At 36.7% G+C, this 23,299-nt stretch overlaps 1 protein-coding gene and 1 long non-coding RNA gene across 6 annotated transcripts in view; one reads left to right on the plus strand and one right to left on the minus strand.

Moving 5' to 3' along the window:
- The first annotated feature begins 795 nt into the window (after nt 1-795).
- Nucleotides 796-19,856, plus strand: LOC136007838 (uncharacterized). Its single transcript, XR_010609877.1, has 3 exons — nt 796-1,034; nt 16,596-16,752; nt 18,989-19,856. It is a non-coding gene; the product is annotated as an uncharacterized LOC136007838 (long non-coding RNA).
- THSD7A (thrombospondin type 1 domain containing 7A) overlaps nt 3,962-23,299 on the minus strand; it is a 233,163-nt gene continuing 213,825 nt past the window's right edge. Inside the window, exons 21-29 of one of the 5 annotated variants that reach the window (XM_065666219.1) lie at nt 21,438-21,555; nt 19,624-19,769; nt 18,912-19,086; nt 16,628-16,801; nt 15,570-15,665; nt 13,400-13,482; nt 12,851-13,061; nt 9,394-9,481; nt 3,962-7,839 (exon numbers count right to left, since the gene is read on the minus strand). In XM_065666219.1, coding sequence (XP_065522291.1) covers nt 7,755-7,839; nt 9,394-9,481; nt 12,851-13,061; nt 13,400-13,482; nt 15,570-15,665; nt 16,628-16,801; nt 18,912-19,086; nt 19,624-19,769; nt 21,438-21,555 — 1,176 coding nt within the window. In that variant the 3' untranslated portion in view covers nt 3,962-7,754. Of the gene's footprint in view, nt 7,840-9,393; nt 9,482-12,850; nt 13,062-13,399; nt 13,483-14,545; nt 14,630-15,569; nt 15,666-16,627; nt 16,802-18,911; nt 19,087-19,623; nt 19,770-20,780; nt 21,023-21,437; nt 21,556-23,299 lie in introns of those variants that run through there. The other 4 variants (XM_065666220.1, XR_010609876.1, XM_065666221.1 and 1 more) reach the window with 4 other exon arrangements.

A 23,299-nucleotide genomic window follows, 5' to 3' on the forward strand; every position in this document is an offset into this window, starting at 1 on the left:
CCTTGAGGATTGTGCTTATTGAATGGAAGGTCTGGGACTCTTTTGAACAGCAATGAGAATGAAAATCTGGAAATTTGCATGGAGTAATCTGGAGAATTCTTTAAAATAATATTTTTCCTGTCTTTGAAAGCAAGTTAATGTAATTTACTTTTATTTAATTGACCCGTGAGTCTGCGGGAGAAAAACCCTCCCAATCCTGTTGCATATGTGTTTTCTTCGTATATGCATAGTCCAATACAGTTAACATGGAGAATGCCTGGGATATTTTGTATGGTAATTGACAGCTACTGAAGTAGGGCTTAAAAGCTTCAGACAATGCAAACATGTGATAATAAATGTTATTAGAACTTATTTTCTTATAATCTCTATACTGTTGTTATAGGTATATAAACCATTTTAATAAGTGGTGATAAGGCTTTTTGATGAGACCCATGAAGTATTCTGGAGAAACACATTGTACTGCCATTTCATTGATCTAAAGTGGCAGATAGAAGTCTTCTCTTACGCAGTATCACCTCATTTCAAAGAGAATGCATTAACAGAGATGGCATATACAAAATTTTAATGTAAATAATGTCTTGCCTTTCTGAGAGGGCCCATTTACAATTCTGAGGCCATTAGGCTTCTGCCCTGGCTTCTTTAGCATTGTAACTCTGCAGAGGGAGATCCAGTTTGAGACTGACAATTAACTTCTCGCTTGTGCTGCACAGCTTCTACATTTCTGTAATACTGAATAAATGACTGCTACTAATGTTTTGCTCATCAACTAGTAAGTGGAGGCCATTTAAGGCAGAAACGTAGGGTTTAGCTCCAGCTGCTGTTCTAATGTTGCAGAAAGCTTTCGCTGCAGTTCATTAAGTTCAACTTTAGGCAGTCAGAAAACTGCCAGCTAATTATTTTTTTCTTCCCTCGGCTGAGTGAAACCGCATGTCACCAATTTCCACTCATAAAATGGAGCTACAGAATTCTTCATTCTTGGAGACTGAAGAAACAGAGCAGTGAGGAAGATACCAGTGTAATCCTTAAAATAACAGGTAACACTGAGCCAGTGAAACTTTTATTTCCTACCAGTCTGTCAGACTATCTTGTGAGTCAAGCTCTGTACAGGACATTGCTTCTTCCTAGTAGGTCATGGGGCCAGTATTAATCAACGTTAGCTTCTGTTTTGGGAACTAGTAACCAGATGAATGCCCAACACAGCCTGTTTGAAGGGAGTGATTTTAGCAAGAACCAGTCCTTGAAGAAGTAGCCAGTGATAGAAAGAAGTGAGGGCCTGGATGGCCTGCTTGGCTGCTTGGATATGCTGGATTATGCAGGTTCAGGCCTCTGGTTGAAAAGGAGCAAACCTGCAGCTGAGAAGTATTATTCTGAGTATGTTTTAGTCTCTATTATGGTGGTTCAAATCAAATTAAGTGATGAAAGTATCTTTCATTTTGTGGAATATCAAACCCAAGAATTAGATCCAAAGCTGAATTACACATGTATAGAGAGTCCCCTCCTGACCTTAAGCATGGAATATCGACCTGAACTCAGCTCTCTGTTAACATATGCATGATGCTACACATCTGTCATAAATTGTTTTAAATATACCTTGAGCTAATCTGTACTACTTATGATTTTAAATTCTTGGTATAGCTTAAAGTAAGTAAAACTAGAATACCCATGTGTGTTTAGGGCAATATTCAAAATAGGAAATGTGGATATGTAACCTCCTGCCATGGGAAGAGGGGCTTTGTTTGACTTCTGTGTTGATTTACACTTCAGGGACTTAGCTTCTCTACCAAGTTTTCACCCCAGCATTCTTAGAAAGATAACAGATACTGAGGATTTGAGTTTCTGTTAATCACTGTTTACGGTCATACCACTATCAGATTTCCAAAAAGGAACTTCTCCATTCTGCTATAACTGTATACATAGAGGAGACAGCCTTTACTACAATTTTATAATGAAAATTAACACAAAATGTGTATAACAAGGGAACAGAAACGTGTAAAGTAACAGGAATAAAATAGCTTGATTGAACTTGAAATGCATAGAATTTGGTATCTTCAAGGATTCCAAATACATAGCTGCTGCTTTGGCTGCATGAAGAGAAGAAACAAATTATTTCAGGCTCAAAATTCACATTTAAATATGCAATTTTTTTGCTTTTGACAGCATGTCTTCAAATACCAGTAAATTGTCAACTAGTAACTATTGTTATCTAACCACGATCTTAAGAGTAAGAAGACACATAAAAAGAGAATTAAGGCTATGACAGCAATCAGTGCAAATCAGAAAAGTTGCCAGTAAAGATGAAATCTGGCATCTGCTTCAAGCAGCAAGACACAATGGGGTCATAGGAAGAAAGAAGAAAGTTGTTAAGGAAATCAGGTTTAGAATATGAAAGCAAGACACAGTCTGTCACCCTTCCTCTGTTTTTCTGTGACAGCCTGCATATTTTTTCCTGTGATACAAGTTGTGTAAGTAAGTTTGGGAGAGGTTTCCATAGCTGTTCCATTAAGCAGCACATTAAAAATAATCTGTTAATACCGGACAGGCAACAAACTGTGAATGTGCATTCTGTTACCAAAATTCTGGTCATGAAAGATTCAGAAATAACATTTTCAATAGCCAGATTGTGCTTAGTGATGCCAAGCAGATCCTGAATGGCTGCTTAAGCTCACTACTGTTACAGCAGGGTAATTTTCTAGACCTAATACTACAGATCTTCATATTACTAGGGGGCTAAAATATTTACAAGGCTTATCTAAGCCTCTTGATTTTCCTCTCTACCTCTCATTATACTTATACTGGAATATTGTATTGCCCTGACTTTTTTTAAATTAAGATTACATTTTGCAATCTGTAAATCATTACTCTACAAGTCTCACAACCAGCTGCCAAAGTCTTGTAACTAGTTTTCCTTATTGAATGTGAAGACCATATGATCCTCATTAGCATACCATGGGTTATTCTTTTCTGCAGAGTTTAAATGAGAATTTTAATTTTCTTCTCTCAAGCAACTTTTAAAAATGTTTGTAGAATTTTGCCTGTACAGAATGAAACAACTTTAAATGATCTAAAAAGCTAAATTGCAGGTAGGAAGATGAGTCCAATGCTTCTGTTATTTTACTATGGATTCCAGCAGGAGAAAATTTAGGTCAGAAATCCTGAAATGCCTCTAAAATCAGAGTTGTGTGCTCTCAAAATTGGGTCTAAACATTTTAATGGTTAGCCTGGAAGGGTTACTGTGGAGGTAATAACTACTGAAGTGGGACAAAACCCCATGAACTGGTGCGTAAATATATGCTGCAGAAAGGGACATGAAAAAATTGTGGCTTGGAGAGCACAGAGATACAAGCAGTTATGAAAAAAAGTGTGGAGTCACTTTTTCCTTCTTTCTTCAACAAGTTCTTCATTCTAGGAGAAATTTGAGGAAATTTGGTAAAGATTATTAAACAACTGAGATATAAATGACAATTTTACTGACTGCATTGAGCATGTTGGTTTATATGGAAGAGGTGGGTTTTGCTCCCTGTTCTTTCTTATACAGGGACAGGCAGAGATTCAGCTTTGCTGAAGTGAATAAATGCCTTCTAGTGACATCCTAATCCACCCCTTGTTCTCCACAAATGGGTTGATTTTTCTGACCTAAAAATGACTATTAAGGAAGAAAATTTAAAATGCCATTGATTTATGCATTTATTGGCTATTAATCAATCAGTTATGCAATTGTAAATGTAAACTTCTACGTCAAGAAGGACTGTAGCAACGAACTTTGACAGTTACCACAACATTAGAAAGTACTTTTATTTCATTTTAAAGAGAAAGACTAATTTTTAACAAGAATGTGTTTGCTAAATTATTTCCAAAAAAGAGACTATTTAAAAGGTGGTAATATTTTAGGGGTCTGGCTTTTATTGTTACTCTATCCCAGCATAGTATGCTACTACATCAATTAAAAAAAAAAGACATTAAATGATTTTGTGTTTATATTTATTGTCAGCAATACATCAGTTATGTAAAAATAACCCAGGTGAAAATGTAAGACTTGTTACATTTTCACATAATCTGTATTAACTGAATAAAGCTGAGTGACAATATACACAAATCTGCAGTAGTTGTACGTAAACATTTTGTGCATTAAAAAAGAAATATACATAATTTAAAAATAAAAATGCATTGCACAATTTACAAATTAACATTAACAAAAAAAGGTAAACATTCCTCAGAAAGCTGCCTCCTTGTTCTACAAAATAAATATTCAAGTAAATTAAGTTAGGCAAAATAAACTCTTAACTTTGGGTGAGCACAATTTACATAAAGGTAAAAAGACAGATTTCCATTTCATTCAAGGTATATTTTACAGTGATTTATACATAGAGTTTTTAAATTGGTCTCTTCAGATTGTAATACTGGAAAACAAACTTCATTACATTTTGGCAGGAGGAAGGGAGTTTCAAATTTGATGCTTTATACCAAACATAAACAAGCTTGTGCAGTTGCATCAAAGCTTCAAAAAGGATCTGCTCCAGGACTCAAAGCAGACACAGTAATCTAGAAACTACAGATTTAAAAAGGAAATTACAAACCACCACATTCACAAGAAAATGTCTACTTTGCTATTTTCTGAATGGTTCATTTGATCACTGGGAACATTACTTTCACAAACTAACAATCTATGGTAGTGGCTGCTTTAGGCACTGGATTTGTAGAAGCACTCCAATTTTTAAAGAAAATTGCTTTTAATTCTATAGTGATAATTCACCTGATCATACTGATTCATAACCAATTTTTTATTTCTGTTTCAATGCTAAAGGGCTTAATCACCTTTGCAACTTTTAGCTTTATATAAAATTTCAGCCCTCCTTACAGTCTAGTATTTTTTTCTTGATAACAAGGGAAACCATTCTGGCTTCAAATTTTTGTGCACTTTGTTAGTAAAAAAAATAAATAAAAATGCACTCTTGAATTAAAATGCAGCACTAGTACGATGCAGTTCTGCACCAGCAAAATTCACTGATCAGATATAAAATGTAACACATACTAAAATACTTGCACGGATTGCAAAGGCCAAACATACTTAAAAACTCCTCCCATCTCTTTCATTGTTTGCCCATTTTATATAGTGAGAAAAAGGAGATGTCATACCTTTAACTTATAGTTATTAAATTCTTAGACTTAGGACATAAAAATCTTCAAGGCAAGAACTACGCAACAGCTCCTGCTAAGACCAGCCAGTTTAATAAATAAGGATGACTCCTTTGCAATGAAAGAAACCCTGTTCCCTCAATTCACTCTTGGTCCAATACTATTCGACAGCACAGAATCAGACTTCTAAAAATACACAAATCATGATTAAGCTTTATCTCTCCACATGATAGTTATAATTCTTTGGAATTTTATAACTTCCACATTATCTTTTGTATGTCTGACAAAACAGTAATCAACTTGGCTTTTTCTTGTTTTCTACAAAAGAATACTGAAGTAATTTATATCATCAAGACTTCTTGTTTTTGTTGGTTTTTTTTTAACTATGGATCTTCACAAAGCAATGTAAGACTGAAGTCCCCAGTCCTGCAACACATATATGAATGAACAACTGCTGTGGCAGGGGCCCACAGCACTTCATTAGCTGCAGCCAGATCAAGGTATAAAATGAGAAATTCAACCTGTACAAAAGATTGTTACTGTTGTTCCACTCTACTTATCATTCCCATTTGGAGAATACTTGTGCAGTGGGAGGAAGGTTATTTTCTGATGCATGGTAGTATAAGTAAGCTAGCTAAGTTGAAGTAGGACCATAACCATAATCTCTCTTAAACATTAACAAAATGCACGTTGGTCCCAAGAATTATTCTACATGGAACAAAGGCAGGTATTTTTAAGGACTGATGTTACCGATTGATGTCCATAACAGTCATGTCATCAGTTTCAGTGAATCTGGGCCAAAGTTTGCAAAAATACAGTTTTATTCAGTGTGCAAAACCTGGTGCTTCTTGAGTAAATAGTGTGAGGATTAGGCAGAAATGGTTTAGGTTATAAAAAAGACCTGAGAACCTAATACTGAATTTTATATAACAATTATTTTTGAGAGGTTGCCTGATAAAGTTTTGTATTGCTTAGTTGTGGCACAGACTCTTGTATGTTCAGGCTACGCATGGAAGCCTTTTGATGAGAATAACCCTTCTCAGGCCATGAATCACATCTGTAACAGGCAGGTAGGTACAGTGGCAAGTCAACGAGCTTCATGTTAGAAGCATAACACTGAAAAGCCATGAGCACAGAAAAGGTTAATAGTGAGTTTCATACTGCCAGAGGTTTTAAAAAAGTCATGAGTATTAAAATGGCAGAAATATTGATCTTATTGTTTACTTGCCAATATACTCAAGAGTTTAACTGAATAATTAAAAAAGTCTATCCAATTATCCTGATTAGAAAAGACAAAAGGGCTCTGAGTATTGCACTATCAGCAACACTGAAAATGCTCTCACTAGTGCTAAGAAGAAAAAAGCAAAACCATTTTATTTTAGTTGAACAATCGCAATACCTTTTTAGACAGTAAGTATGTCACTCAGGATTACATGGCAACCACTTTTCTTTTTCTTTTCTTTTCTTTTTCTAACAAAGTTAACAAATATAAAAAATCTAGTCATAAACAGCCTTCAAAGTACAATTAGAAACCAGCAGGACAATCTATACCAGTATAGGTAGATGGGGCAAGAAACTAGACACTTGTATTACTGCCATGACGTAGACTATGAATGGCCGCTGTGACGAGAAGTGGTGCGTACAGTACACGTCATTAGCCAATTCCATCCAGTCACAGTCCAAACCAAATGCTACTCTCTTCAGTATTCAAGACCTGTCTATTTGACACTCCTTGCACAAGATATATTATCACCCTTTCTGAAAAGAGGCAGTTTCTCTGGCAATACTAGTTAAGTGCATATCATGCTGCACTAATATAGTGCAAAAATTTGCCTTACATGTAGCAAAAAAATGCAGGCAACAGTTTGAGTTAGAGAAAGTAGAAACGTATTGTAACATTTACAATGGGTATTCTTTTTCCAGACAGCAACCACTAGAAAATACTGAATCTGAGAATGCCTCCTTTCTGGATGTGCTTATGAGGCCTCTATACTTTTGCAGTGATAACAGGACAGAATTTTGCAAGTGAGTCATTGCCCTCTGAAACGCAGGTTAACACAAGCTATCATCAACTAGCAAACTGTTGAACTTGCTCAGTGGATTAATCCCAGTTAAAACTGAATATTGTAGTAAGCACTAAAATGCTCTTTAATAAGTATATAATCTGGTAGAGTAATACATATGGTTCAACTGAGTATATATGTTATGCTTGAATATAAAGAGTCATAGACAGCTTGGTACAAACTCTTCATGCGTACTGTTTATACTTGGTTAATGATGCAGTGGCTTCCAACTGTTAATACTATGTCAGCTACAGTATTCTGGAGACAGATGTGGTGCTTTATAGTTTGTAAGACTGAGGAAAGACCACAAATCTCCAACTGCAGTCTGTTAACATGAATCTGCCAGATTTCTCAGTGCTGATGGTCTAAAGAAAAGCAATAATACCTTGAATATCCATAGGCATTATGAAATCCATCCTTCTTTATCTATGTTGCAGTTACAAAAGAGAAAAAGTCAAAACACTTAATCCACTCCATAGAAAATCCCTGTGGCTTTGGATACCATCTGATTTCAATCCATTAATTCAGATTCCATTTGTCACCAAGAGAAGTTATATTTTACATATCTGCATCCCCATCATAAGCCAAGGTTAAAGGTTTCAGTCGGTTGTTCTGCCTTCTCTGGGGCTTCTTTGGCTTTTTGCTGAAACAATAAGATAATTTGTAAATAGAACAAGAAACTAATAACATACAAAGATGGATTTCAGTCTTAAATGAAAGACAAGTGTATTTTAAGATTATGCATTTGGTTTTTCATTCCTAAAAGCCTTAAGCCTAAAACCTTTACTTGGATCAGAAATTATCTCTTTATCAAGCCAAAGCAACATCCACTTCAAAGCTCAGTTGTTCAGGAACAGGCTGTTATGGTGCTGACAATCCTTGGCAGGTACTCCTGTGAGATCAGTCAATTTTCAGAATAACCCAGAGCATGCAGTGCAGTATTTGGTCATGTATCAAAGCTGCATTCAGGTTCTTTTAAATTAGATGTCTCAAATCTCAACCACTCTTGACACATCAAGGGTTTCCACAGGAAAGTTCTATCTTTTGATTAGTCTAATCTCATTATACTTGCTGGTATGACTACAGTTAATTCTAGATGTTGTAAGTGAACCAGTCATAAATAGCAGGGATATGGTTGCTAGCCATAACCATTCCCTGTCTAGCCTTGAATTAGATTTTAATCTAGCAGTACTTCCAATCCATTTGATATAGCTTTAAAAAATTACTAAGACAAAGGAAAATGCATGTCTACGCATGCTTTAGTACTTGTCTTCTTTGAGAGTGCAATATAAGCATTTCTTCATCAGGCCTGTGCATCCTCAATCTTGCGCAAAAAATCTTATCATCTCAGCTATTTCACTTTGGCTGCCCAAACCTAAATCTTTGTTACCAAGCCTGTTGTTACAGAGGCTTGCAGTGGCCACAGGTTCCAGTCTGAAGAATCTGCAGCGCTAATACGCTAACGGATTTTCTTTCCCTTGAAAAACATAGATTTTTTTTCCCCTTACTTAGGCAGAAGTGAGATTTTGGGGAAGGTCTGCTAAAACCCAAACAAATCCAGAATCCCCCCTAAATGCCTACTAATGCAATATAGCCAAGAGCCTGATGTGTATGACCACACCTCCCTCACCTTTCACCTGCACAGTCGTTTGGATCAGAAATTACGAACAGGACCCAGAAAGCATCAGGGACAGCACTTTCAAAAGTGACCTATTCTTGAAAAAAATATTTGCTTGTACATGCACCAAGATTATTCAACAAAATACTAATTTATGTATGAAAACACATGAGAAAGTTTTCAGACTTTTCTTGGTTGTGTATCTCTATATCCTGCCAAATATCAAATCTGACTTGCTTGATTACTAAATTTCCCTCTTGCTGTTTCTCTCTGCATTTTCTGATACAGGTACAATGGAATTATCAAGGGCACAGTATATTCTTAACAGAGATAAACTGAGCAAAAATAAACTATACACTAAGCTACCCCATATTTGTAAGAACTAACCTCAGGAAGGCATGTGTTTATCCATCATCTAGACCACAACCATAATCCACTAACCTGAGCCTGGACAAAATGACATGGAAAATTAAATACTGCGGTTCACAGAAGTGCCTGCCGTTTCTACAGCAGCAAATGTAAATGTTTGCATTACAGTCTGTGTGGGACTGCTTGTTTGTAAATAATTAAAGAACTCACCAGGCTAGATAGATCATAGAAACAATAAAGATGAGTAAAACAAATGCACCAGCAGCTACACCATAAACCCAGGTCTTCAGCCTCCCATCTAAAAGGAATGAATGTTAGTCAGTAGCGTTTAAGTTAGTCTTGTTGAATTATTAGTTCTGATATAGTGCAGAAATACTTTTTAGACTCCAAAATAAATGTCTTCGCTAGCAAATACAGCTTAATAAGAGTAAGTACAATTAAACAACTGATCAATAACTTCTCTGTGCACTTGTGTTCTGCTTTTCTGCCAAAGTCTGGATAATCCAAATGGAGCTGAGATGTGGGGCAGAGGCAGCAAATGAGGCACCCCAAAACCCAGCCCCTGGGCTCACTTTTAGTGGGAATCCTTCAGCATGACTGCAGGTCAGCTGATCAGCCCGGGACTCAATTATGCTGTTAACATCACTTTCCATTCTAGCTCCTGTAAATCAATCTGCCTGTTATTTTTATTCTTGACTGCTATTTAATTTTATGTTTTAAAATACCGTTAGTATGTTTTACCTAACCCACACAGCAACTGCACCACTCATCTTTCACTACTACATAAAGTGATAATTTTTCAATTTCTTCCCCTATCAAATACAAGCTTTGTTGTTATAAAACAACCTCCCCTCACAGAAGAAGCAAAAAAATACTAAAAAAAGACAACCCATGCTCGTAAGTAGAGCAACTGTCTGTTGTCAATAAGAACGGTATTAATCTGCAGCATGTGCCATCTATATTTTGGACATGATGTTGCTAGAAGCTGAGGTATATTCCACCCTCCTGGTTGCCTTGATCCTAGATGGACCCACTTCTTCCAAGAAAAATGGCGTGACTTCCTCTGTCTGCGGGATTTTTCTCTGAACCTCCAATGAGCATGTCACGACACAAGTTCAGCACACGTTGTTTGACTCACTACTTTTATCTGACTCACTTTGCAAATTTCTAACTGGCTTTTTGAAAGCATTCTTTCACAGGAGGTGCGCTAGCTGTGTTGCACCTCCCTGACAATGAAAACTCCACAAAAACCTGAATTATTTAATTTACAAGTGGCAAAATTTTTATTTCATAAAATGTCAGTTTTCAATGTAAGCAAACACAGCTGCATTTTTTCTGACTAAATATTTATTGTTTCCTGATACATCTGCAGAATGAGAAGGCATTATCAATGCAGCTGATGTTTCCAAAACTATAACAAAAAAATTCATCAGTAGTGCTCTCTAATGCTATGCAGTTAAGTTTAGGATTTCTGTTCTCTAGCAATACAAAGTCTTGCAGTCATGTGGACAACTTGTGCAAGACTAATAAATTTAAAAACATTTTAGCTTCATTACATTAATAAAGCTAATGAAACATTATAACTGATAATAACAGATATAACTGAAATAACTGATACATTAAAGATGAACTGAACAGTAGATTTGACCTGACATATCCAATGATATGATAATATGAATGAGAGGAATTCAGACCTCAGTACTGCTAAATAGGCTAGTTTCTTCTCTCCTTGGCTTATTTCTACTGGTAAAGGTAAGGGGTTCCAAATTGCTTTGGGTTTGCTTGCTTTAAAATAGTATTATCTCCTTTAAAGAAAAAGAGTGGCATTACCTCATGTATGGATTATTTTGTCAAACCAGGGAACTATTAATGAGGTCATTCCTATTATGCAACTACAGGTATCTAACTTGGGTTTTCTGAATTCCCCCTAGACAGGTTATTTCTAAGTATACAAGGGAATTGGCATCCCAGACTCTTCTGCTTTGGGTCATACATCAACACAGACATCTGCAGGGGCTACTTTTAATACCTTCCTTTCTGGAAAAGCAATATAATTTACTGAAGACAGTGAAAGAATTGTTTTAAATTTCGATTAGAAAGTGAAAGGCTAAAGTAAGTAAAAAAATTTCCAATAGATACCTGATTCTGCAATTAATTACAATCCAGCACAAATGTCACTTGAAGTGCAAAATGTTCACTTCCACATTTTCTTCTACCTTTGCTGGATAAAGCGTTAGTTTTATTCAATACCATTGGTTTTATCTGAGCTATGTTTCCTTTCTAACTTGAATCACTGGAAAATTGGTGAGTTTTCATGAAATCTCTCAACTGTTCCTTGCCCCAAGCCCCATATCTGAGCTCACATGAGCATCCATGCTCCTGAATAGTTGAAGGAGACTGTCTGACATTTGCCTGTTGTTGGGACTGTGGCTGCTACAAGTCACCCTCTGCCATTTTCAGGTGGAGTTAGCTAGAATGAGTGAAAGATAACATACTTGGTAAGATGCTATTTTTTAAAAGAGGACCAGAATTTTTTTTTTTTTTTTTTTTTGTGGACTAAAATACTAACTAATTGGAGTAAAGATTATTTTATTGCAGGTATCAAATATAGCATCACAGTACAAATAACAGTACAACTAGTAGGACTAATGGGATCTAACATAAGTATTTCTAACCTGAACATGATTAATCTGCTTATTAGAAGTATTTCTGTAGTTCTCAGTTTGCAGCATTATACAGATTATGCATACAAAGAGACTATTTCAATTCTCAGATTAAAAACATTTGTAAAAGCTTTAGAAAGAAATGAACACCCTAAGACACAAGCGTGTTAGAATATTTAACTCTCCGTGATTTGAACGACATTCAAGAAGATAACCAATTGCTGTCTTCAACATTTTGGACAAGTACCATATCTCTTTATGTGAAAATATTTTGTTAATTAAAGTTTTATTTATCTCAATGCTTAATAATACCAGGAAATATTTAGTGAAATCTGATTCACTGATGGACTTTATAAAGTATTTTTGATGGGATAACTGTCTTATATTTCTTGCCACTCTTGCACATAGGTCCTTGCTCAGCTCTAAAGGACATGGTCCATCCTAAAAGCAAATATTGCCTATTGAGACTTAGAGCATGTCTATGCTAAATAACAATAATGTGGTTAGCTCTTGTCTAACATGAATTAGTTTAAATATGGATAAGGCAGAAAAGCATTAGCATATCTGTACTGATTATTTTCCCACAATTTACACTACAGCTGCAAAGTTTAAGCAGCCCTTACCCTTTGCAGTCTTCAGTGTTACCTTTTCCCTCCTCAACAGCATTATTGGTTGAGACAGCATAATCTATATCCTGGCTTGCACCTTTGCAACCAACTCCCTTCTAAAGTCACACTTCAATATCTGCTGTGAATTTTAACACACTGATGGGATTAAAAGGAAATCTTCTGCAATACAAGATTTCATTAGCTATATAGATGGAGTAGCTGAGAAGGCTAGGGGTTTGTTTATGTCTCTTCCTTTGTTTTCAGTCAGGGCAGCTGCCTGTCTTCTTAAATAAACGCTTAAAGGTTGTTTCTTTTCTTCCTTGGCATAACAAAATAGTAAATGCCAGACCCTGCAGCAGTACTTAGCATTAAGAACTGCTCATTGCATGACTTCACCTGGCCCAAAAGGCTGCAGAAACCAGGTCCTTCCTCGTCCTGACTGGTTACTGGAGGGCTGGGTAGGGTTCACAGCTCGACTGGTTTTCACATCTCCCTTTTTGTCCTCCATGGTGGGGATCACCACCACTGGGATGAGAGTGCACTGTTCGAGTGTGCCATCAGAGGACATAACTTCAGTGTATCCATCTTCACAACTGCATGTTCTAGTCTGTAGGGAATAAGTGTTTTACACTGTGTAACAGAAAAACACAGTTTTCTGTGAGCTATAAAGCATAGCAACATGGATGACTGGAAGAGAAGACTGTTTTGATAACTGTTAACCTGGACAGTACCTCTTCGTATATTTTTATGCAAGATTGTACCAAATCAACAGAGATTATGCAACATTTAATTGAAAGGTAGAAGATGGTCTGAAGTTGATTTTAGCAAACTAGTAATGAGCAAAATCTCTGAAAATACTTTTTGTTGGCATAATTTTTGCAATGCAGAGAGATGTGTGGGAAGACCTCACAGGGGTGTTTTATGCTCCAATGCAGTAGCACATACCTCACTGCAGTAAGCATGGGGTTGACTGCACGGTGGGTTACATGACCTGTCAGCATCTGGTTGGCGCATCACTAAACAGCCCCCTGCAGGACAGAAAATCATATTTTGACATGGTAATATCTCACCACTGATGAAATTACTGATGTCATTATTTGCTACAGTATGTTGTGGATTACAATTTTATTGCTAATTTGCATTTAAGAATCTTTCTCTTATTCCAAGGTGACGGATAATTAGTATCAGGTATTTTCTTATACGTAGAGTAAGGATACAGCACATGTATTTGCATTCATGTGCATTTTAGAGATGTGCATTTGGCAAGTGAACCTTTTGTTTTTCGCCTTTGTTCCTTTGATGGATTGCTCAAAAAGCAGTTTAAATATTTTGTTGTGCTTGACAGAAAAGATCTTGGCTCTCTAGGGCCCTACTTATAACTTACATAGTAAGACTGTGGCCACAAAGAAAATAAAAGAATATTTTTTATTTCTATCTTTGACTGTTAAACTGAAAACAAACTACTCATCCAGTTTATGAATAGATATGTGTTTTCTGCTGCTCCCCAGGAGTCACTTTTACCCATGCTACAGCTTTGCCTTTTATGAAGCCACATTTCATGCTAGTCTGAGACAGATTTTTTAGAATGAAAGAAGCATTATCAGTAAAATACGTACTAAATGCTATGATACTGATGATATAATGGGTTTCAGTCTTTTTTATGTAGTCCTAATTCTCATCTCAGTTCTATGTACGGTGCAGTTATTGTTATGGACCAATGCACACAGTCAGGCTTTCACTATCATTTCAGCCAGAATGACTTTGAAATACATTTAGAATAAGTCTGACTTTACCAAAGTTTCCTTCTAGCTTACAGAAGAGGGATATGCATCATGTAGTTTATAATTCTACAGGACCAATTATCTTGCATCTCCCAAATTAATACCACTTTCATATACTGGTGTGATATGATGATGAAATCCTGATAGCTGAGGTTGGTCATGACCATAGCAGATGCAGTTAGATGTGGTTACATAGATCCAAGTGTTAACAGCATGGACGATGATGAATAAAGAAAACCCTGCTGGTTGCCATAAGTTTTCCCCACCCCCAAAAACGAAAATCAATCATCCTAGCATACAAATCACATGCCTGTGGGAATCTATGTAAATAAAATATCAGTCATCCAAGGAATCTGCAGAAGGAAGAGACCTCATCACCCATGGGAAACAACACCTTCAAGAAAAAAGAACTATTCAGCACAACAATATTATGTGAGTAACTAAATAAAGGCTTTAAAATACCAACAGGACTCAGAATAAAAATTTTATAATGTCTGAATTAAAATACACTATGTTAGAGCCAAATGTGCAGCAATAAAGCAGCAAAGAAACTCAGTAAACAGAGATACGGGTTGCTTCTAGATCAAAATAGGTAATCTTATTTTAAAAAAATTGGCTGGCATTAAGGATGTGCTTACAATCTCTGGGATTCTTTACTATCACCTGGGCTGATATAAAATTATTTAAATAAAAAATGTGCATATATATATGTATATATATGAAGATTTTCTTGATTTTGAGACCTCAGTCATTCTTAATTCATCGTGTTTTGTGCTTTGGTTTGCACAAAAAGTAACTACATCCCATAGCTTTTTACAGAAGTATCCTGCTATATGTTTATGTCACTGAAGTAAAGAAATAAACTTATATTAGCACATTTATTAAAATTTTGTACTTTGTAATTTTAAGGAGATATATGATATATGCACGATATTATCAAGACTTACATCTCTCTCTGCCTCTGCATAGGCATGAAATGCAATTTAATACATGAAAGTTCTATTTGTTGTAGGGCTTGAAATCTGAAGCACTGAATTTAGAAGTGCAAAGATGTCAATGGTAACAAACAAACAAACAAAAACCAATGTAAAACATTCCAGGTCCACTACAGAAGATAGTATTTGTATTTACTTTAGTGCCACATGCTTCATAATTCTGGAAATTACATCTTTAGTATGCAAAACCATGATGATTCAAGACAACAGCACATTGATTCATATATCAGAACAAGTGTTTTTAGCAGATTCTTTAAAAATAATTATTTCCATTTGTTAGGAAAAGGCTTTATCCACCTGTTTTCTAGGCTTCTGTGTATATATAGAAAGAGTAGTTACCTGTGACGTTTAAACCATCTGACCTTTGGCACCACACGGTTCGAGAAGAGCCCTTCCATGGGCTAGCCATCCACTTGTATTCATAGCACTGGCCATCTACACAAAGAACATTCACTTTTCAAGAAATTTGCTGACAAGATTTTAAGCTACCACTGGCAGCAGCCACACTCATCTGAAGACCTTACTCATCATGTTTAACTGCTTTTATAACTAAGTAGGCCCCTTCCTCCTCCACCCAGCAACTTGGAAGGGTGTGTTGCACACATGGAGGTTAGAGATCTCCTGCACTTACTGGATATGTTCAGAATAGACCAGACAAGTCCTGGACAGTAACTGTAATGGCTGTACACATGGAGTAAGACTAATGTAGTTAATGTACAAAACAGATGTTTCCAATAACTTCATAATGGTTGTGGCCCATCTGTTGCACAAAACTCATTTAAGAGTCAGGTTCCTTTATGGTAACACTGAGCTTCAGTCAGTGCTCCAGGGCTCGGTGAAGTGGCCTGGGCTGCATCTGGCTTCACGTCTCAGCTCTGCTGTACACCTCTCATATGACCTGGGATAAATCATGAAGTCCTTTTACATCTTAGCTCCCTTAAAAAAAATAAAATTCCTTTCTGCCTGATCTGTCTTGCCTCTAAATGAACAAGAAATGTCTGTACAGAAATTTTCTAAATGTCATTGCCATATGATTAACAACAATTTAAAGGGTTGATAGGAATCTAAATTTACTTCTGTAAAACTTACAGATTCCTTTTTATTAATGTTATCAAACAGATAAGGCAACTGTTTTTCCCCATATAATAAAATTTCATTGTTAAAAAAGTGTCATCAATTCTCCAAAGACGGTGTTTAGAGTGTTGATATATGATAGATAGCATTTGAAAGGTTTTCTATTGACATTTGATATCTGGAAAAAATTTTAGCGCATTTCTATGTCCATCAAATCCATATTTGCCTAAATTTGATACCATGAACAGAAAGAAAACAGAATTATTGTCGTTCTCTACTTTTTTCTTACAGGAAGTGGCCTCTACATATATTTTGATGCTTACCATTGCACGGTCTTGTTTCCAAAGCCTGTTCTGGACAGAGGTGTTGATTCTCTAATTCCTGAATTATCACTGCCCGAGATCGGACTTGTATCCCTCCAAAGCCAAGATCCTCACCGTTAACACAGGTTAGCTGACAAAGGCTCCATTCCGACCACTCTCTCAAGTAACAGTCCCCTGTCAAATAGCCATTTTAAGATGTACAATCATCAGACGTGAAGAATTTTTATGCTGAATATGCTTTAGAATAAAATGTCCAGCTCCAATTTCTTAACTTTTCCCTCTTTATAATTCCTTTCATTCTTCTTTTTAGATGTGACATACTTAAGATAGTAATTTGACACTCTCTAAATATCTGTGCACTAATATAAATATTATATAAATCCTTTATTATATAAATTATATTATATAAAACCTATTTGTTCTAAAGCAGAATAGTTTCCTTTAGCACTCCTGCAAGATCACTTTCTGATGAATTTATGGGTAACACTCCACCCAGTGGCTGAATTTTTGCAGATTTTAGGGTATTCTGCACTGTATGCCTTATGCTAAATTTAGGTATCATGTTCACAATTCTCCTCTGATCTTAGAAGGAGAAAACATTGTTTAGTTTTAAAGGGATTAATTGTTGCTTATCTTCATGCAGAGTTTCTCTAAACAGTAGATGCAACGGCTAGAATATTCTTTGCAATAAAGTGAAACAGGAAGGTGATTAAAATATCTGCTCTGGCTATTTCATGATAGGACAATAGAGATTTATAGAATGTTATCTTACATTCTATAAATTTCACACATTAGTGTGAAACTAAAAAATAAATTCAACTAATGATAAAATTAGCAGGATCAGCTACAGAACATTTAAGGAAGATCTGAGGTACAACACAAAGAGACCATTTTGTTAAAACTGCAGTAGAAAATGGGACTAGACTGTGCACAGACTCATAAATAAACCTCTTAGCTCTCATTATTTCAGTGAAAGAGCTATTAAAAATTCATGCTACCTTGCATTACATTGATGACAAATATAATCAGTTATGGGTTGACCAGATGCCTGATTAATGAGGAATTTTATTTGCCAGTGTTGGGAAAGCATGTGAAGAAATGAATAATTGAAGAACTGATGTACACATAATAGGAGAACAAGTAGTGATTTTTGGAAACTTTAGTTGGAACATATCATTAGCACATCCCCACAGGGCAGTGAGATTGTTGAAGAACAGGCTCCTGCTCAGCAAAACTTTAAAAGTGAGCAGTGAGTGTCTGTATTCCTTTTATAAAATTGACTAACAAGAAAACATAACTACAGTCTTTTTATTCTTTCAATTTTCATTTAATAAGTAAAAATATGTGAAAATCATGCAATTGGAATGTTGTGCACAAAGGAGTGATGGAAGCCTCTCAATTTTTTATTGTTTTCTGTTTATTGAGGCAATATTACCTGCAATCCAATCTGAAATTAACTGGGGGAAAAAAAATCTGAGAAAGAGAAGAATTGCAAGAGAACAAAACCAGAGAACTGGTATGTAATGACAGCTACATTAGAATTGAAAGAGTTAATCACTGCTTCTGAAGATACATTGCTAATGACTGCTGAGCAACAGCAATATACTTCAAATTCTACAAATAAGTGTCTGAAATGAACTGGAGGGGTTTTACTGGCTATTACACAGCTGCTATAGGCTCTTAATCCTTCTCAGTATGAGGGTCATGGACCTGAAAATTTATAACAGCTCCTTTGGATTCAGTCTACAAGTGCAATGATAGTGCACATCACATCCAGCGAGCTAAACAGCTGGAAACACATTTTCTGAGATAAAAATCTTAGTTTCATTTGGAATAGTCCCTTTAAACAAAAAAATAGACACCTCTGCTTAACTTCCTTAGATACCTGTAAAACGCATCAAGTTCTTAGCCACTGTTAAAAGCATTAATAAAGCTGTTAGGTGATCTAAGCACTTACAACAAATAATTAGCTGTAAACTAACACTCTTTCTTATAGTGTTAAGCAGATTTTTATTTCAAAATATATTGTAAAAGAAATATGTTCTTATCAGGTACAATCTGTGACTGAGACATGACTTATAAAATTTAATACCTGGCATTTTTTCTAATTGATTTATTGGCATGAAGCTAGTACTGGAAAGTAAGTCTGTTGGTCATCTGATGGGTGAATCCAATCAATAAAGCATGTGAAAAAGATTTAATTGCCTGTGGCTAATGCTAGGCACTGGTTGCTGTAATGACACCCAACCAATCTTAAAATGCAACATTTGAATAGCTTTGTTACCTGGGCAAGGGACAGTGCAGCTTTCCTCAAGTATTATCTTCTTATTACCATCTATAATAGGCTCTATTTCTCCACAGAATTCCTCATCTACTACTTTGCCAACATCTTCAATGGATCCATCATAAACCACACAGGAAATGTTCCTCACTCGTGTTCCTTCTCCACACTGAGCATCCTGGGGAAAGAGGACACACACGGATGCCAACAGAAGAAAGCGCCAAAAGACTAGATCTAGTCTTGTGCTACATGTCACTCTGTCTCCTGTTATTTTTTTGCTTACTTACTTATTCATTCCAACAGGAAGAAAAACAACCCCACAATATTTTTTTTTACTTCTGAAACAAACACAAACAAACATAAAATTCTGCTGGCTGCTACCACTGTTTCTTAAAGTATGGAGCTAATCGTGCCTTTGAATGGCAACCACGGTAGTATCTCAAGTAAAGATCTCTTCTAGGATGCCAGTGTACTTCCCCAGATACTTTTTTTATAATAGAAATATTTTAATTATTAGCAAAGTTACTAAAGTTTACATTTATACTTTCAATATCTGTAGGACATCGTTGTATCTGTTGAGAAATATGAACTCTAGGAATAAATCTTTATGTTTCGTATAAAAGGGGAAGGCGAATTGTTACAGTGTAATGAAGGATATCACAATTATGCCTAGATACACAAACTCCACAACTTCAAAGTCCCATATGGCTTTTACCTCTACTTTGCATGCAGACCATTGACCGTATTGCCATCGATAACAAGGTTTTACTGGACAGGGTTTGAATTGCTCCATCTGAGAAGGACAAGGCCTCCCATCACCCTGAAATGGCTGATTTATGGTCCTTCTTCTGATCATTTTTCCTGTAAATAAGGAACAGCAATACAACTAGCAACAAAGTGGTTAGACTGATTTATTCCTCAAGATGCTTCTATTTTGGTGAAAATGTTGTGTCCGAATAAAGTAATTTTTTCCACATTTGAAAAATTGGACTGGAAAGCAGATCTATTGGCTTTTGTCTGTTATATGGATTTATAGTTTTCAATTCAGACACTTTAAATTCTAGCATTTGTTTGTACTGCAAGAAGTGCAGGCAGATGTCTGATTAAGGATTTCAGATTGCCGTAACAGCAAACAAAAGTAGTAATTTCCTAGTTAAAAAGCCTAGGCAAAAATACTCTTTCTGAATGTGACAATATTTTTGTGGTGCTTCATTGGTGATTCTGGCTTCTCATCTGGAATTTGCTGCTAGAATAGATCAATATGCCATGTTCTTCCCCAGTTTAATGCAGAATCGTGTGTACCATTATTGTCTGATTGCAGCATCAGAAGCAGCTTGCAACTCTCCCTCACTGTCTGGATAATGTGACATGCAGATTTTACAGGAGATGGAGGATTCTTCACTCAGGCCCAAAGAAAATTACAATACAATAGGCTTATCCAACATTAACCTTCCCTTCAACCAGGAGTAACATGCTACCCAGCATCACTGAGATACAGGTTCAGTTTCAAATACTTGTATAAGCAGAATGAGGAAGAGATTTTTATCTTTTTGACAACTCTTGCTTCTTTCATCTTGCAGTCCACATTATGCCATTATGCTTCATTATGGAGAGGTCATATCATATAGCCAGAATTTTTTTGTGTGTGCTAGAAATATTGGTAAAGTGCCTGCTCTAGAGATGGCACCTCACAAAGGCTTCCAAAAAAAAAAAAAAACCCAACACAGTTGTGGTATTTTAATCTATCCATAGATAAATATATCAACCAAGTCTGAAATAATATGTATATATTTACATTTGTATACTGAGGCTTATAATAATTTAAGGCATTACATAGATTTATCTACATAACACCCAGTATTAGCTGGCCAAAACAATCTTTAATTCCACATTTCAATCTGATGCATTTGGAATTGAACACTCTAATGATAGTGACATGCACATTTTGCTGAGAGCAAGCTACACAAGCCACAGTGCATCAGCAGAACTATACCCATCACCCAGACAGCTGTGTTCACAGCAGCTAAATAGAAAAGTGTTTGCCAAGTAGAGCCTCATCATCCTCAAATTCACAGCTGCTCCAATGGAGATGTTACGGGAGAAAACGGATTTTCCTAAAAAGTACGGGGGAAAAAACCCAAAAGAACATCAATGAGCAGAAATCTTCCTCAACTTTATTGTATCTGCATGGGTAGTCACTGGGTTTATTACATGGTTATTACTTACTGAAAAACAGCAGTTGCTTTCAAATTCCTGCCTAATAGAAAAATTACAGCTTTGAGGATTACATGTGGGGTTGCCATCATCTGTTAAAAATACCAAAACTATTCAGGGCCAAATTCTCACTCTCTTCAGTGAGTACAGCCTCACTGAAGCATATTATTCCCATGAATTAAGGCTGATTTAAATTCCCATCATTTTCACCAGCTAGCTACGTTTTCTAGTTCTATGAAAACAGGTATTATTGCTTTTATTAAAGAACAGAAAGAACCCCTCAGTCTTTAAAATATGCCAAAGGTACATACTGACCTGTAAGGCCACATGTTTGAGAGCATTCAGACCAAGGGGACCAGTCGGAGAGCTGACAGTTCACAGGACATTCCACAACACAGGATGTATTCATTTGCCATGTCTTCTCCAACCCAAGCTAAAAAAAAAAATATCCAGTGGTGAGCATAACACCCAGTCTGCATCACTAGTGCAGGCTATGCAATTGGACAAGGTGAATTTGAGACAACTAAAGCTTTAAGTAAGCATGAAGTCATTACTAAATAAAAAGTAAAGCAATTAAGACATTTAAAAATCTCACTTCAAGACAGTCCTAATTCATATCCCGACTTTTAAATACATGCTTAAATCCTATTTTCATAAATTATTTTCCAAATTAGAGCCCATAAATAGAGGGTTTCAGCTCTACAGTATTACTTTATACAATAGGTTAAGGACAAAGTATCAATAGGAAGCACCAATAACGTATTTTGAAATAGGAATATAAAAATACCGAACTATCAGCAGCTATTAATGGCTGAATTCAAGGGATGCTAGGAGACAGGTTCAAAACTAATAAAAGGAGGAGGATGCACTGTCAGTTTGTCAGAAGATGCTGAAGATGCTAAAAGTTTACAGGAGCTCAAAAGAGACTGAACAAGTTAATGGATGATAAATCTGAAGGTTTAAACACACAGAATCCACGTAGCGCAAATGCAGTCCAAGAGATGAAAACAGGTGAGGCTGAGAGGAGTAGATGGAACTTGTGTATGTCCGTTCTTCTTACCCTTCCTTAGGCATCTGGTTAAGCCTCTCGAGTTTTTCCTAATGTGGTGTGTAATTTATATATATTATGCTGCCCATTCTACTGTATGCAAAAAAAAATTATTATTTTTTTTTAATATAACTTCTCATGTTTTTCTGAAATCACAGAATCATAGAATACTTAGGGTTGGAAAGGACCTTAAGATCATCTAGTTCCAAACCTCTGCCATGGACAGGGACACCTCTCACTAAACCATCCAACACAAGGCTTCATTCAACCTGGCCTTGAACACTGCCAGGGATGGAGCACTCACAACCTCCCTGGGCAACCGATTCCAGTGCCTCACCACCCTAACAGGAAAGAATTTCCTCCTTATATCCAATCTAAACTTCCCCTGTTTCAGTTTTAACCCGCTACCCCTTGTCCTGTCACTACAGTCCCTGACAAAGAGTCCCTCCCCAGCATCCCTATAGGCCCCCTTCAGATACTGGAAGGCTGCTATGAGGTCTCCATGCAGCCTTCTCTTCTCCAGGCTGAAAAGCCCCAACTTCCTCAGCCTGTCTTCATACGGGAGGTGCTCCAGTCCCCTGATCATCCTCGTGGGCCTCCTCTGGACTTGTTCCAGCAGTTCCATGTCCTTTTTATGTTGAGGACACCAGAACTGCACACAATACTCCAGGTGAGGTCTCACAAGAGCAGAGTAGAGGGGCAGGATCACCTCCTTCGACCTGCTGGTCACGCTCCTTTTGATGCAGCCCAGGATACGGTTGGCTTTCTGGGCTGCGAGCGCACACTGCCGGCTCATGTTCACTTCCTCAGCCTATATTCATATGGTAGGTGCTCCAGTCCCCTGATCATCCTCATGGCCCTCCTCTGGACTTGTTCCAACACTTCCATGTCCTTTTTATGCTGAGGACACCAGAACTGCACACAATACTCCAGGTGAGGTCTCACAAGAGCAGAGTATCGGGGCAAGATCACCTCCTTTGACCTGCTGGTCACGCTCCTTTTGATGCAGCCCAGAATACCGTTGGCTTTCTGGGCTGCGAGCGTACACTGAAGCTGCTTAATGTTCATTTTCTCATCGACCAACACCCCCAAGTCCTTCTGTGCAGCGCTGCTCTGAATCTCTTCTCTG

The sequence above is a fragment of the Lathamus discolor genome, chromosome 2, assembly GCF_037157495.1.
Source record: "Lathamus discolor isolate bLatDis1 chromosome 2, bLatDis1.hap1, whole genome shotgun sequence".
NCBI classification, from domain to species: Eukaryota; Metazoa; Chordata; class Aves; order Psittaciformes; family Psittacidae; genus Lathamus; species Lathamus discolor.